Source organism: Miniopterus schreibersii (genome assembly GCF_964146895.1).
Source record: "Miniopterus schreibersii genome assembly, chromosome: 1".
In the NCBI taxonomy this organism is placed as follows: domain Eukaryota; kingdom Metazoa; phylum Chordata; class Mammalia; order Chiroptera; family Miniopteridae; genus Miniopterus; species Miniopterus schreibersii.
In genome coordinates, this window is record NC_138101.1 from 84682567 (window position 1) to 84695861 (window position 13295).

At 35.5% G+C, this 13295-nt stretch overlaps 1 protein-coding gene across 1 annotated transcript in view; it reads right to left on the minus strand.

Moving 5' to 3' along the window:
• Window positions 1–13295, minus strand: part of PLXDC2 (plexin domain containing 2) — a 396924-nt gene that overhangs the window by 55374 nt on the left and 328255 nt on the right. The window contains exon 10 of the mRNA XM_081132248.1: window positions 3882–3942. Within this exon, the coding sequence (XP_080988374.1) occupies window positions 3882–3942 (61 nt within the window). The remainder of the gene's footprint in view (window positions 1–3881; window positions 3943–13295) is intronic.

The window sequence follows — 13295 nt, forward strand, 5'->3', positions numbered from 1 at the left end:
TTAGGGTATTGACAAATTGAGTGTTAGAGGAGGCGATCCCAAAACCCAACTCCCTCTCTGTGTGGAAACTATATAAGAAAGAGGTGGCTTTGAATGAAATTGCCAAAAGAAAGAACTATTCAATAAGAGCTGCTTGAAATTACCCATAAGGGAGAAAAATCCCTGCAAAACTAAATTTCTATATTATACATAGAAAGCAATTCCAAATGGAATAAAGATTTAAAATTTTTTATTTTTTATTTTTGTTAATTTGTGTTTAAAATATTACAGATGTCCCTTTGTTCCCCAATGAATAAGGATTTTAATGTGAAAGAAAGTTTTAAAACATTCAGAAGAAAATATATGAAAATAACCTTATGAAGTTTGGCAGAAAAAGTCATTTTAAACAAGATATACATACACATAAAACTAACCATAAAATAAAAGATTGATTAATTTGTACATCAAATTATGAATAAATGGTAAATAAGTAAAATCTTAGAGACATTAAAAAGATAACCCAAAATCTGGAGGAAAATATATACAAGTGGAGATACTAGCTAGGACAATAATACAGCAAAAATAAATAAAATGATATTAGGAACAGAAAGTAAGAAGCAAAGCTGTCATCACTTATAGGTGATATGATTAAAGAGAACCACTAAGTACCTTGAGATATTTTTTAAATTAACAAAAGAGTTTTGTAAGGTGGCTATCTCTCAGATTTATTATGTCTGTTACAAATAATCAATGAATGTTAATGTTATAAACAGAAAGAGAAGATAACTACTCAATTAAAAAATGAGAAAAAGATATGAACAGGCATCTCACAGAAGAGGAAAGACAGGAGAAACAGAAGCCAAAAAGCTAAGTACAATCAATTTAATTAACAATTGGTGAGATGTAAATCAAATTCCCAATAAGATACCGTTTTACACACATTAGATTTGCAGAAATGAAGAAATACGACAAAACCATGCTTTTCAGGATCATGAAATAATGAGAACTTGGAGTTCCAGTACTGTCCAGTAGTGTAAGTTTGCAAATTGGAAGCGATTTGATATTAACTTTCAGAGTTGAACATACACCTAACTGACATGCAGTGATTCCACTTTAAGGAATGTACGAGACATTCTTGTACATTTAATTCAGGAGGCAATCATACAATCTTTTTGTAACAGAAAAAATCTGAAAATAATGCCCATAAACGAAAGACTGAGTGAAGAAAATATGACTGTAACAACATGGATCTAGCCAAGAACATATATGCATAGCCCAGGGACACAGACAACAATGTGGTGAGGGCCAGGGGAGAGGAGGGCAGGGTCTGGGTGGAGGTGGGCAGAGGGGGAGAGGGGTGGGGTCAGGGACGTCTGTAATAGTGTCAACAATAAAAATAAAATAAAATAAAATAAGTAAAATAAAATGTTGAGATTCTAAAAAAAAAAAGATATACATATATACATGTATATGAATATATATATATGTGTGTGTGTGTATATATATATTTATGAATATGGGTCAAGGACGGCAGGGTTTGATGGTTTTGTTTTGCTGTCCAATCGTTTTACTAATACACCCCAGGACCTAAAAAGCGCCTGTCAGGGGAACGCAGTAAATATTTGATAAATAAATGAACAGGATGTTCACACCATGGAATATATAGCTTTGGAAATAAATAAACCACCACCACAGGCACCACCATGGATAAGTGTTGAGAACAATTAGAGGGAGAGGCAAGGGTGCTGTGAAGCAGAAGCAAAGAGCCAGCTTCATAGTCATCAGCAGTCCTGGTTATTAAATTGGGTAGTACAATCATGGATGTTCTTTTTTTTTATTGTTTCAGAACTACAGAAAAATTATGAAAAAGTTTAAAAAATTTTTAAAGAAAAAAAATTTACAGCACTTTCATAGTTTTCATTCCCAGTCAACCAGCTCCCTAAGGATCCTCTCACAGCCCCACCCACCGCTGTGGTCACCACCACCTTCCCGTTGGCTAGTCCCAATCCGCAGCATCCTTGGCCTAGGTTATATGTAGCTAAACACAACTTACTGGCCTCTTTCACTATAATCCATTATTTGCCCACAGCCAGGGTGATTCTTTAAAAAGTCATTTGAATCAAATCATCCACTTAATTGAAACCCTTCAGGTAGCTTTTTCTTACCCAAGGTACAGTCCAAACTCCTCCAACTTGTCACATCTTGGTCCCTGCTTACCTCACCAATGTCATCTCTTGCTATTCCTCTTCTTAGAACTTCAGTTACCCTTCAGGTATCATCTTAAATATCACCTCCTCAAGCAAACCTTATCATACCTACTAGCAAGACCTTTTGCCCTTGTCATTCTCTAAGTGCAGTCCTTTGTTCAGTGGAATATCTACCCTGATGCACACACTTCCTACACTTTCACATTATTGGTGCTTAGAACAGTACATAGTATGTGTTCATATGAGGATTTGAGGATTTGCACTTACTGAATAAACTCATCTCACAAGATGGTTTTAGGCATGGAAAATAGACTAGAGTTTGTGACCTTGTTTACTTACCTATAAAATAAGTGTAGAATTGCTTACCACAAAGCTAATGATGTGGATAATTTAATTTCAGAATAAAATGGAAACACTACATAGTACAGAAGGTACTAGATTCTGAGCTCATTGGGAGTAAACAGTAATTCTTTTTAAAATCTTTGTAATTGTAGTGCTTAGCACAGGCCACAGAACATGGTAAATTCCCCATAAATATATTTAGGAGGGCATATAATATGATGGCTTCTTCTCTGTCTCCTGTGGATCATGGTGAATCCACACTGAACCAAGAAAATTAAGATGTTTGAATTACACCCTTGATCTTACGCAAATATAGATAATCGAGGTAACTGTGATTATATAAAAGAAACATCTACCTAACAACACAGCTATGACTCTATCAATATATTTTCTTTTATAACCATGTTGTTAAGTATGTGAAGTGAAGTAGATGGATTAGTAAATATCACTGTAATGACTTCCATGAATGCCAAAAGTTCATTAACGTTCAAGAGTATTCTCAAAGATGTATTTTTAAGATATTTATGAGACACCATAAATAAAAACTTAAAAAAGAATCTAGTAACTACTGATTTCTAATTTTTTAAATAGCACTTTGACAAGATTTTCTTTACCGAATGAGAAAAACTGTATAACTGTTCATTGTTTTTATTCAAAATTCATACCCTAAAACTTAACAAAGGTAGAAGAAACATACTTTTCTTTGTGAACTTTACAGAATATCTTTATGTGACCCTGAGATGACAATGTATATGCAATTCACTGGAAAACTGTTAAACAGGTTTGTATTGCCTCTGCAACTGTGCACATTTGTATGAGTCATTTCATTGCATCATTGTCTCTATCACGTTTGCCTGGGAGTTACTGTTTCCATGTTATATCATTTCCAATTTGTATCAGTCCAATTTGCTGCAATCAATCTTTCCCTCTATACTATTGGTTTCATAATTTGAGTGAAAAATATAAAACATGACTTACTAGATCTTAGAAAAGAAACAAGTGTTTAAGAGAACTACGCTTTGCTCATTGAAACTCAAATCCTGGTTCCTTTATTCCCTAGCCACATACTCAACTCTGGATATCCTCACTGCATCCCTTCCCACCGTTTCCCCTCACCTCTCCCTCTTCTCCTCTTGGTATTAGGGGGACAATGACAGCTCCTACCTCATAGGATGGGTATGAGAATAAATTGAGAAATATATGCAAAGACTTAACCCCCAAATCTGGCACATGTTGAGGACTCAATAATTGCTGTCTCCTTTTATCAAATTAGATACCATTTTCATTAAGTTATAGCAGCCATATATGACAGCTTGGCCCCCCAAATCTTGTCATAATCAAGCACATGTGTACCTCTTCAGGGCATCCACTGTCCACCCAGTCCTGGCGATGGCGGTCAAATCCACTGGAACATCTTCAGAGAAGACCACGTTGCAGTTCAGAAAAGGAAGTAAGGTTCAGAGTGAGGGGCAGAAATGGAAAGGAAAAGATTGGTAAGTAGTTTATTCTCAGGTTTTCAGTTTAGCACAACATCAACTTTCTTCTACAGACTTATTGATTAGAGCAGCCATGAAGAATTGACTGTTCTGTGTAACAACTCGTTCCCACGTGATCATGCAATTAGGATCAAACACGGCCACAAAAGACTCCACTGAGGCCCATTTTACTATGCAGGACACTGGGATCCCTACCCAAAGGGAAGACCAACTGTTGTTCTATGATATTGGTTTTCTTTATTTCCTTTCTCATCATTCAAACAAATGGATATAGATAATATGTTTAACAGGTATCATTTTTCAGGATTTCTGATCATTTTATTTGTTTTTCTTAAGGTTTTAAATTTAAGACCCACAATCATACAAACTCTACAGTATAGGAAAGGGTTAACTCAGCAAGTCTGGGGTGTTCAAAACCACGCATTCCAAAGAAATAACTGGCCCTCATCCGGCTCCCAGGAGATAAAGCCCTTGGAATATCCTGCTGGATAAATGCAGGATAGTTTTAGCTAACACTATGATTTATGGTGAATATCTGTTTTATACACCTGGAGCCCTGGGCCATGCGGTATCAGCCTGAACTCTGTGAGGGCTGGAGACAAGAGATAAGGTTAGTCACAGAGAATCTCCTACCTACGTGACTGACCCTCAGTAAAAACCCTGGACACAAGACTTGGATGAGTTTCCTTGTTGGCAGTACATGCTGTGTCTGTTCACAGATTGTTGCTGGGGGAATATTGTCGTCTGTACGACTCCACTGGAAGAGAACAACTGGAGGCTTCTCTCCCCTGGACTGTGCTCTATGTGCCTTTCACCTTCGCTAATTTCAATCTCTATGCTTTTGCTGTAGTAAATGGCAACCTTGGGCATAAAAGCTTTTCTGAATTCTGTGAGTCTTTCTAATGAATCATTCAACCTGAGTGTGTTCTTGGGGACCCCTAACAACACTATGATTGTTTCATATCTAAAAAGTCTAATTTGGCAAGCACTGGGCCAATAAGATTTTATTCACTCTTTCTCTCTTCCTTGACTGGAATAATTTTCTGCCCTCTAGCTACAGTCTATTGATTTTTTTAATTAAACTTAAAAAATAAACTTTCTTTTTAGAACAATTTTATGTTTACAGCAAAAACGAATAAAACAGCCTTCCCCACTGTCAACATCCCACACCACAGTGGTACATTTTTCACAACTGATGAACCTACATCAACACATCATTATCGTCCAAAGTGCAGAGTTTACATTGGGGTTCACGCTTGGTGATTTACATGCTATGGGTTTGACAAATGTATAATTACACATATCCACCATTGTAGTACCTCACAGAATAGCTTTACTGCTCTAAAGATCCACTGTGCTCTGCCTATTCAGACCTCTCTCCTCCTATTGCTCTTCTTACTGTCTCCATAGTTTTTTGCCTTTTCCAGAATGTCATACATGTAGTTGGAATTTTTTAAGCCACAGAAGTTACTCCCCAAGCCCCATTCTGATAGAGCTTCATAACTGCTGTTGATCACTTCTTACTTTAATATTTAACTTTTCTCCTTTATATAAAATATCACGTGCTTATTTACCAAACTTGATTGTGAACATTTTTAAAGTTATGGCCAGTGTCATGTATGATCATACCTAGTATGTCTGACACATGATTTCATTTTCATATTAGAAATTCAAAGTATTTAGTCAGTCTATTAAAATGAAAGATTTACATTGCTCCTGAATTTTAATATCTCTATATAAATTTACATATAATATATATGAATCCATATTAATAAATGTTAACCTAAGGATATATTTTATATATTTAAAAAAATTAATGAAGGCTGTTCAACTTTTGTCTTAAGTTTTCTTATAGGGCTTATAGAGCTACTTTTCCCCCCCACTTGTTTTGCAGTGAAGCCACATGATGACTTTTTCTAAGGATCTTTGCCAGAGATTATGTACTATGGCATGAATGAGCATAATTTAATTCAAGTGGAATGTGAAAACAACTCTGCTGTCAACAAAAAAAGACCATATCTATCATTCTGCCCAGACATGATTCATTAGAGCTCAGCTATTTTATGCCTACCATCTGTGTTGAACGAGCATAAGTGTGGAATAAACATCAGTGTGTGATCTGGCACGCTAACTCTGAGACTCCCCAGTTGGTCAAGGCCATCTCTGGTTCCCCAAAGAAAATCTAACATTTAGAGTCTATTTAATTCCAGATGAGTTAGATGGTTGTTTCCTCTTGTTCTTTTTACCTTTCAGGTTTGTTTAAATATTGAAAAATGTACATACTGACACTGTCTTTTGCAAGATGGGGATATTCATTTTCTACAGTAAACATATTTTGGGGATCCACCTGACCACAAATAATTAAATAGAATAGATAATTTCTAAAATTCAGTTTGTTTTCACATACTGTATTGCAGATGTATTCAAAGCCAGTGGGAAATAAGAAGTTTTACCTTATAACAAGACAGTAGTAAATCTTAAATTTATAGGTCAACTGAAATTTTATCTTAAGTAATCAGTCTCTAAATGGTTAAATCAATCCCAGGGAAAAGTACAGAAGCACTGCATTTTGCTTGATTTATTAAATGGTCCCCCAGTTATATTGTGTGAAATTAGGTTCTACTGAAAATACATGATCCAACTAAGCAATTCATTCATTTACTCACAATTGTCTCTCTATTAATTGATCTGCTGTTTACTAATTGCTAGGGTAGTTAGGACTGACAATGCAAACACAAATAAAATTTGGTTTGAGAAGCTCATGCATTCTGTAGCTTTCAGTGCCTTAAAAATTAACACAACTAAATGCTGCTTTTTTTAGCATTTCCCTAGTAACCTAAATAGCACCCGAAAGCAATTATAAACAAAAAGTGTGTGTATGTAATAAATTATTAAGAAAAACCACCGTTATGTTATTTCTGAATTCAAAATAAACCACAAATCACTTTTGAGATCAACTTCCCCTCTCCACTGAGCTGCTGTGTTGTTTTTCCTAAAACACAGAGACGTTAACCATATCATGCTCTGGCATATTGATTTCTAGACATTTCTGACAGTTAGTAAAGAGGCTCTTCTACATTATAATCATCTAGTATTCCCGTTGAACCGTACATTCCTGGGCCTAGCTGTATAAGAAAGATTCTCTGAAAATATGGGTTCAGCAATTTTCATCGTAAACAGTCACCCCAGGTGATTCTCACCACACTGAAATCTGGAAACCACTGACATCCTGTATGCCGTGTCCATATGGCAGGCCCCTTCCCACTCTCCTGCCCATCCCTCCCACCTGTTCTTATACCCCTTAGAGCCCCTCGCTGAACGTGCTGTGCTCTTTTAGTCTCTGCCTTTGAACATGCAGTTACTTGTGTCTAGAATACCTTCCTTGTTTCTAATTAGCAAACCCAACTGAACTCAAGCCTATCTACTCCGAAAGGCATCTACTCCCTTCCCACCCAGAAGGGCTGGCAACCCCTCCTCAGTGCCCGCCAATATCAACCCAATGGCCAGCGCTAGCTCCTATTATTATGAGACCCTTGGTTGTGCTCGAGCTTGTCTTAATGAGACTTCCAGGAGAACATAGTTCAAATGGACGACGTGGCATCAAATTGCTTGAGTTGGATTTGGCTTTGGGCACAAAGTAAGTACGTAATCATAGGCAAGTGATTTTTCATCTTTAAGCTTGTTTCCTCATTTGTAAAATGCGGTGGGAGAGGTTATGTAAGGACTGAAGTTAGAGCTTAGTACACAGTCAACACTTAGTAAGCATCAGCTGTTCTTCATACCTCAGTAATGACTTTGTAGTAGGAATGTGGTAAGGTCGACAGTTGTTGAAAATGAATCAGGGAGATGTTCATTATATTACCAGTATTTTGGAAAATGTTTAGGGATTAATTGTGTACCATATTAATGTGAAGTGTCCTTTATCATCATCTTTGGGAATTAGCATTATAGGCTCTTATGAGAGAAAATCCAAGTTGCTCTCAAACATGGTGAGAGTCTTTATTCAATATTTATTAATAAGGCAGAGATTACATGGTTTTGTAAAGATTTCTCAAAAACTGATTTAAATATGTTTATGTAATACATATTTAACTTTATACGTTTATTTACTTCATATCGGAACTTTTAGTATGTTTCCAATGTTTTTTGGAAGAAGTTATTTCCTTCTTCTCTCTGTTACCTAATTCCAAAACAAATGGGTAGAGAGCTATACTTCAAATTAATTGTACTGCTCTCCCCTCAATTTCCATGGGATGTTGATTTCAAAGCCCCAGGGACCCTGTTAAGTGAATCACATTAAATGAGGCAGCCTAGAAAACAAACAATAGCTTGCAGCATCTATCCAGTCAAGAAATTAAAGTGTAAATCTCATCAAATCTCTAATTTATCTCAGTTTTGTAGAAAGGGTTTCAGAAATGATTTCTTTTATAAGGGTAATATATTCAGGTGAAGGAAATAGAGCAAATGTTAAAATCTATACATAAGCAATATATAAAGATTAAAAATGAAGTGTGTCTTACTGCACAATTGAGCATGTATCATTTCACCAGTGAGAAGAAAACACCTACGAAAGAGAAGTTAGGAAAGAAACTTCACAGAATCTTAAGGCTCAGTGAGCAGTTAGTTTCTAGATCAGGAGTCAGAAAATGTTTTCTGCGAAGGACCAGATTAAGTCTTTTAGGCTTTGCAGGCTGTATAGTTTCTGTCCTAAGTAGTCACTTCTGCCACCGTACCTCAAAAGCAGCCACAAACAAACGCAGGAAGAAATTCCTGTGGCTGTGTTCCAATAAAAGTGTATTTACAAAAAACAGGAAGTGTGTCAAACTTGGTCCATTGCTATGGTTTGTTGAACTTTGTTCTACATTGTTATCTAAAAATAAAGATCTGTAAAATTCTGAAAACTTTAGGACAAATACCTCATCAAGGTGTCTGTTGATTTAAGTGGTCCTTGCAGCCTTAGGTGTATTTATCATAGTGTGCAACTTAATGGAAAAATCAATTGCACAATTTAGTAAATTTTCTTGCCACAGTCTGCAAAAGTGTGAAAAATGATCCTCCAGCATCAAAGAAATGGAAAGATGCTTTTAAAAAAAGCAAAAGTATTTTAGATGAGAAGTATAATAAAAAACAACTATGATTATACCTAATAGCATTTTATAATAAGATAAAATACATAATATGAAGCTATAAGATACAGCAATTTTACTTTGTTTAAAAATTTTTAATTGGAAAGGAAGGTCATGAAATTTAAAATTTTGATTATAATCATTAATCTCAATTAAAAAAGTAGTAAAAAATCCTATCTCATTTCCTGTATGGAGCATACTTACTGTTTCTAATTGGCCTCAGGCATGAGATAAGTGATTTCATTTCTAAAAAGATTTTTCCTAAAATCAAGAAACTTGAGCTTAAAGTTTTCAGAATCTTTGTGCCCAAACCACTCTGGGAGTATTTGGTGAATCTATATAACCTATTATGGAGATAATATTGGAAAATAAATTATGACATTTTACATCATTATAATATGCAAAAATATGCATATTATGTTTGCATAATGTATTTTCTTTTAATGAAAGCTCTCTTGATGTTACCTTGTAGCTCAGAATCATAATCCAATGCCAAAAAGAATGGTTACCTGCATAACATGGAAAGTCTGCTTTGGAGATGAGTTTCAGATGGAAAACTGGGGTTGAATCATTTGACATCTGATATCCAGAACCTTGTGATTTACACATATGGTATCTGGCAGAGTGGTGGGTTTTATAAAGTAAAAGCTTAATCTTTCTTCTAGATTTCTAGAATCTAGGGTTTCCTATTATGTGCTCAAAAGCATAATAGTACCAATTCTTTTATCTTATTAAAAAATTCACATCTTGTTCCTCTTTCCTCCCAAGTAACAAAAAAGATATTCTTGTTATTTTTTGGTTTTTACTCCCCCTATCTTTCACTAAAACATATCTTCAATAAGAAAAATGATTTTTGTAATTGACTTTTCATCCTAGAATTTTTCTTCCTAAGAATGTCACCTCCTGATGTTGAGTCTACCCAGACACTTGAGTACCTGTTTTATATCTATATTAAAAACATCCCACTCATATCTTCAATGAGACTTAACCCAAGCTGTGCCCCGGAAGAGGTGTCTTCAGACAGAATGAATCATCCATCTCCCAAGTGAAAGCTTCAGTGAAAATTATAGCACCCAACTTGAGAACAGAACATTTATTATCTAATAAAAGTTACACGGTTAAAACTGAATATGAAGTCTTCAGTTTACCAAGGGCTATTAACATTTAAAATCAAATTGCTATCAACATTATGAAGAAAATATTTCTTCACTGATTGATCTCAAACTTGGCTTTGTCAGCTATTCAGAATCTAGCCTAAAACATGTTTTGATGATTTGGCTCCTTATTTATGAAAGATTTTCAACTCCTTTAGAAACACCATAGCTCTTCAAAGAAGATAAATGATACTCTGAGCCTGAGGTATGGTAACTGAGGGAGATGGTGATTACAATTAAAAAGTTTTCTTTTGTTTCTTCAAATTATATATACAAGAATAAGAAGTTGCATATTTTTTTTATCTTAGAAAAGCAAGATTATATTTATTGGTAATTTCTAAGAGGAAAATTAATCATTTTTTGTAGCTTTTAGAATATATGTTTATAAAACAAATATTCCATTTAAGAAACAATACTGTTTTTCCATCTAATTATAAGTGGAACTTTTGGAGTCCTGTCTCTGGGTAGGGAACTAACACATTCTAAAGAATTTTGGAACAGTACATTGCATTGCATTAGAAAAGAGAACTCTACTTGGCCACACTTGACTCCTCTGAATTCAAGCACTGAAAGCAATGGAGTATTGAGCCTCGGCTTAACAACTTGATTAATAATTTTCAAGATGTTACTGAAGCACTGCCCCACCTCCCCAAAATCTGTCTCACTGAATATGAGTATAATGGGAAAAAGAAAGAGAAAGGAGTGGAGGTTATTGACTGGGTTCAAGCATGTAATAATGGACATATGTTTAATGACCTTCAATTATATAATTCTTACCCCAACCAGGCAATATTTCTCACAATTATCCCCATTAGACTACTGCAAAAACTTAAAACCATATTATTTAGTGGAAAGAACACGAGCTTTAGAACTGTGCACATAAAACTGGGTTTTGTTCTTGACTCTGCTATCAACTGTGGCCCATGGCAAGTCATTACTGCAGATTAGTGGGTGGAATCTAAGGAAGTTATATTGCAGATTCAGGTTCTGTAAAACGGAGACTGTAAAATCCATCTTAATCCATCTTTGCTGAGTTTTAATGAGGATTAAATGAGATAATTTAGATGACTTACACACTAAGTGCTCAGTAAATGGAAGCTATTTCATATATTTTACTATCCATAATGTCTAGCCCACGTTGAAAAGTGCTCATTGAAAACAAAAGACATTGTAACCTGATAAATAACTGAAAACCTATATAACATCCTCCAAGTCCTGACCAAGCTTCTTTAACCACAAAAGTTAGGCTTATAAAACAAAAAGGAGAATTTTTCTCTTTTTAATAAATGAATTATTTCAGAATCTAAAAACTCCTTGCCAAGCATTCAACTTTGCTTTCCTGGTAGAACGGAAGTGAGAGTCCTTTCGGGACAAGAAAAAAAAAAGACAAGGGAAAGATTTCTCCCCATGACTGTGAGCCATTGAAACCAACACTCAGTCACAAATAAAACTACTGGAAATGCCAGGATTCCAATTTTTGACTCCCTCTCTTAAAATTTCTTGACTTCATACTAAATGTTATGCTTAAAAGGCACCTTTAAGGGCATAAAAATGGACAGAAAGAGCAGTGACTTTTACTTTGTTGTTGGCTTGGGAAATAGAACAGAGTCTTGGGGGTTGAAGTGTGCTGTGCCTCTGTAAAGTGCTACCCTTTTACCAATAACTTTTCCTTCCACAGTGCTCCGATTCATGATGCCTGGGCTCTCAGAGTTGTCCGTTTTCCTCAGGATCAACAATGCATGAATCAACTCACCTCTGGCCTGCCAAGACAGCAAAGCTGGGCTGTGGCAAGCAACAAGAAATCCCTTTGATGAGAGGATTGTCTCATCAAAGAAAGGTCTTTATCCTAATTTATTTTTTTACTATAAAAAGTTTCAGAATTTTCTGGGATATTGAGATTTACAGAGAAAGGAATAGAGGTGGCATTTCTAGTTTCTCAGAGCACCCTATCATGAAATTTTCTTATTCCTATTTTGACCCATAAACATTTAGGAAAAGACTCTACGGGAATACAAAGGACCATGACATTTGACCCCATCTCTTCAGGAAGAGTAACTGGTAAGATGTTCCAGACAAATAAAGGTCTCTGTCTATCATTGCTTAAGAGACAAAGTGTTTCCAATCACACTGGATTTGGGTCCTAGCAAACAATCTGCAGAAAGAATGGGTGGATTAAGAAGATTAGTGTTATTTAACTAGGAAAACTTGCATTAACAGGTTTTCAAGCTCTGTCCGGAGCTCAGGGTTTAGTTTTGCAGAGGCCTCAGTGCCTGCTGTTGTGGGTGAAGAGGAAGTAGGAGGGTGAGGAAGGAGTGGGAGAGAGAACTTGGCTGCGTGTGAATCCCCCACCACACACTGTACCCAAGGGGATCTAACTCTACCTGCTTTGTATTTGACCTTTCATGTATCAAAAATGTCTCTCCTGTTTAGGGAAAAAACAAAAAGAAAAGCATTTTATTAAGTCATTTGTACACCTCACTTGATTAATTCATCTAGGCTAGTTATTATATTTTACAGTGTAATTAAATCCTTCAGACGAATACTATGAGCTCATTTGAAATATGATAGCAGTGGCAGAGCACTCTAAGAAAACAAACTTCTTCTTCTCTGTCCCCAGAAAACACAATTTAAGGCATTATAATGCCAGATAATAGTGCCTAAGTGACTCATAAAATGACCAGCAGAACAGTGTCTCTCAAAAGGTATTTGCTTAATTATTTTTGATAATGCACGTCAATATCTTTCAAGAGATATTATGTTTGTGAGATAGGTTCTAAGATCCAGGTTAAATTACAATACCTTTTTATACAGGTGTGATGGTCCATATTTGCTTAAGTTGATCATTCAAACTTGTAAATCATCATTCTATCTTAATCAACTTACTTTGATCAAAGAACTAATGTTTCTCCATTCCATAGCTTCAGCTTAAGGTAAATTCAGCTTTATCTTTTAATGTATCAAGAGTGATTATTCCAAGGAGAAGCAAATTGA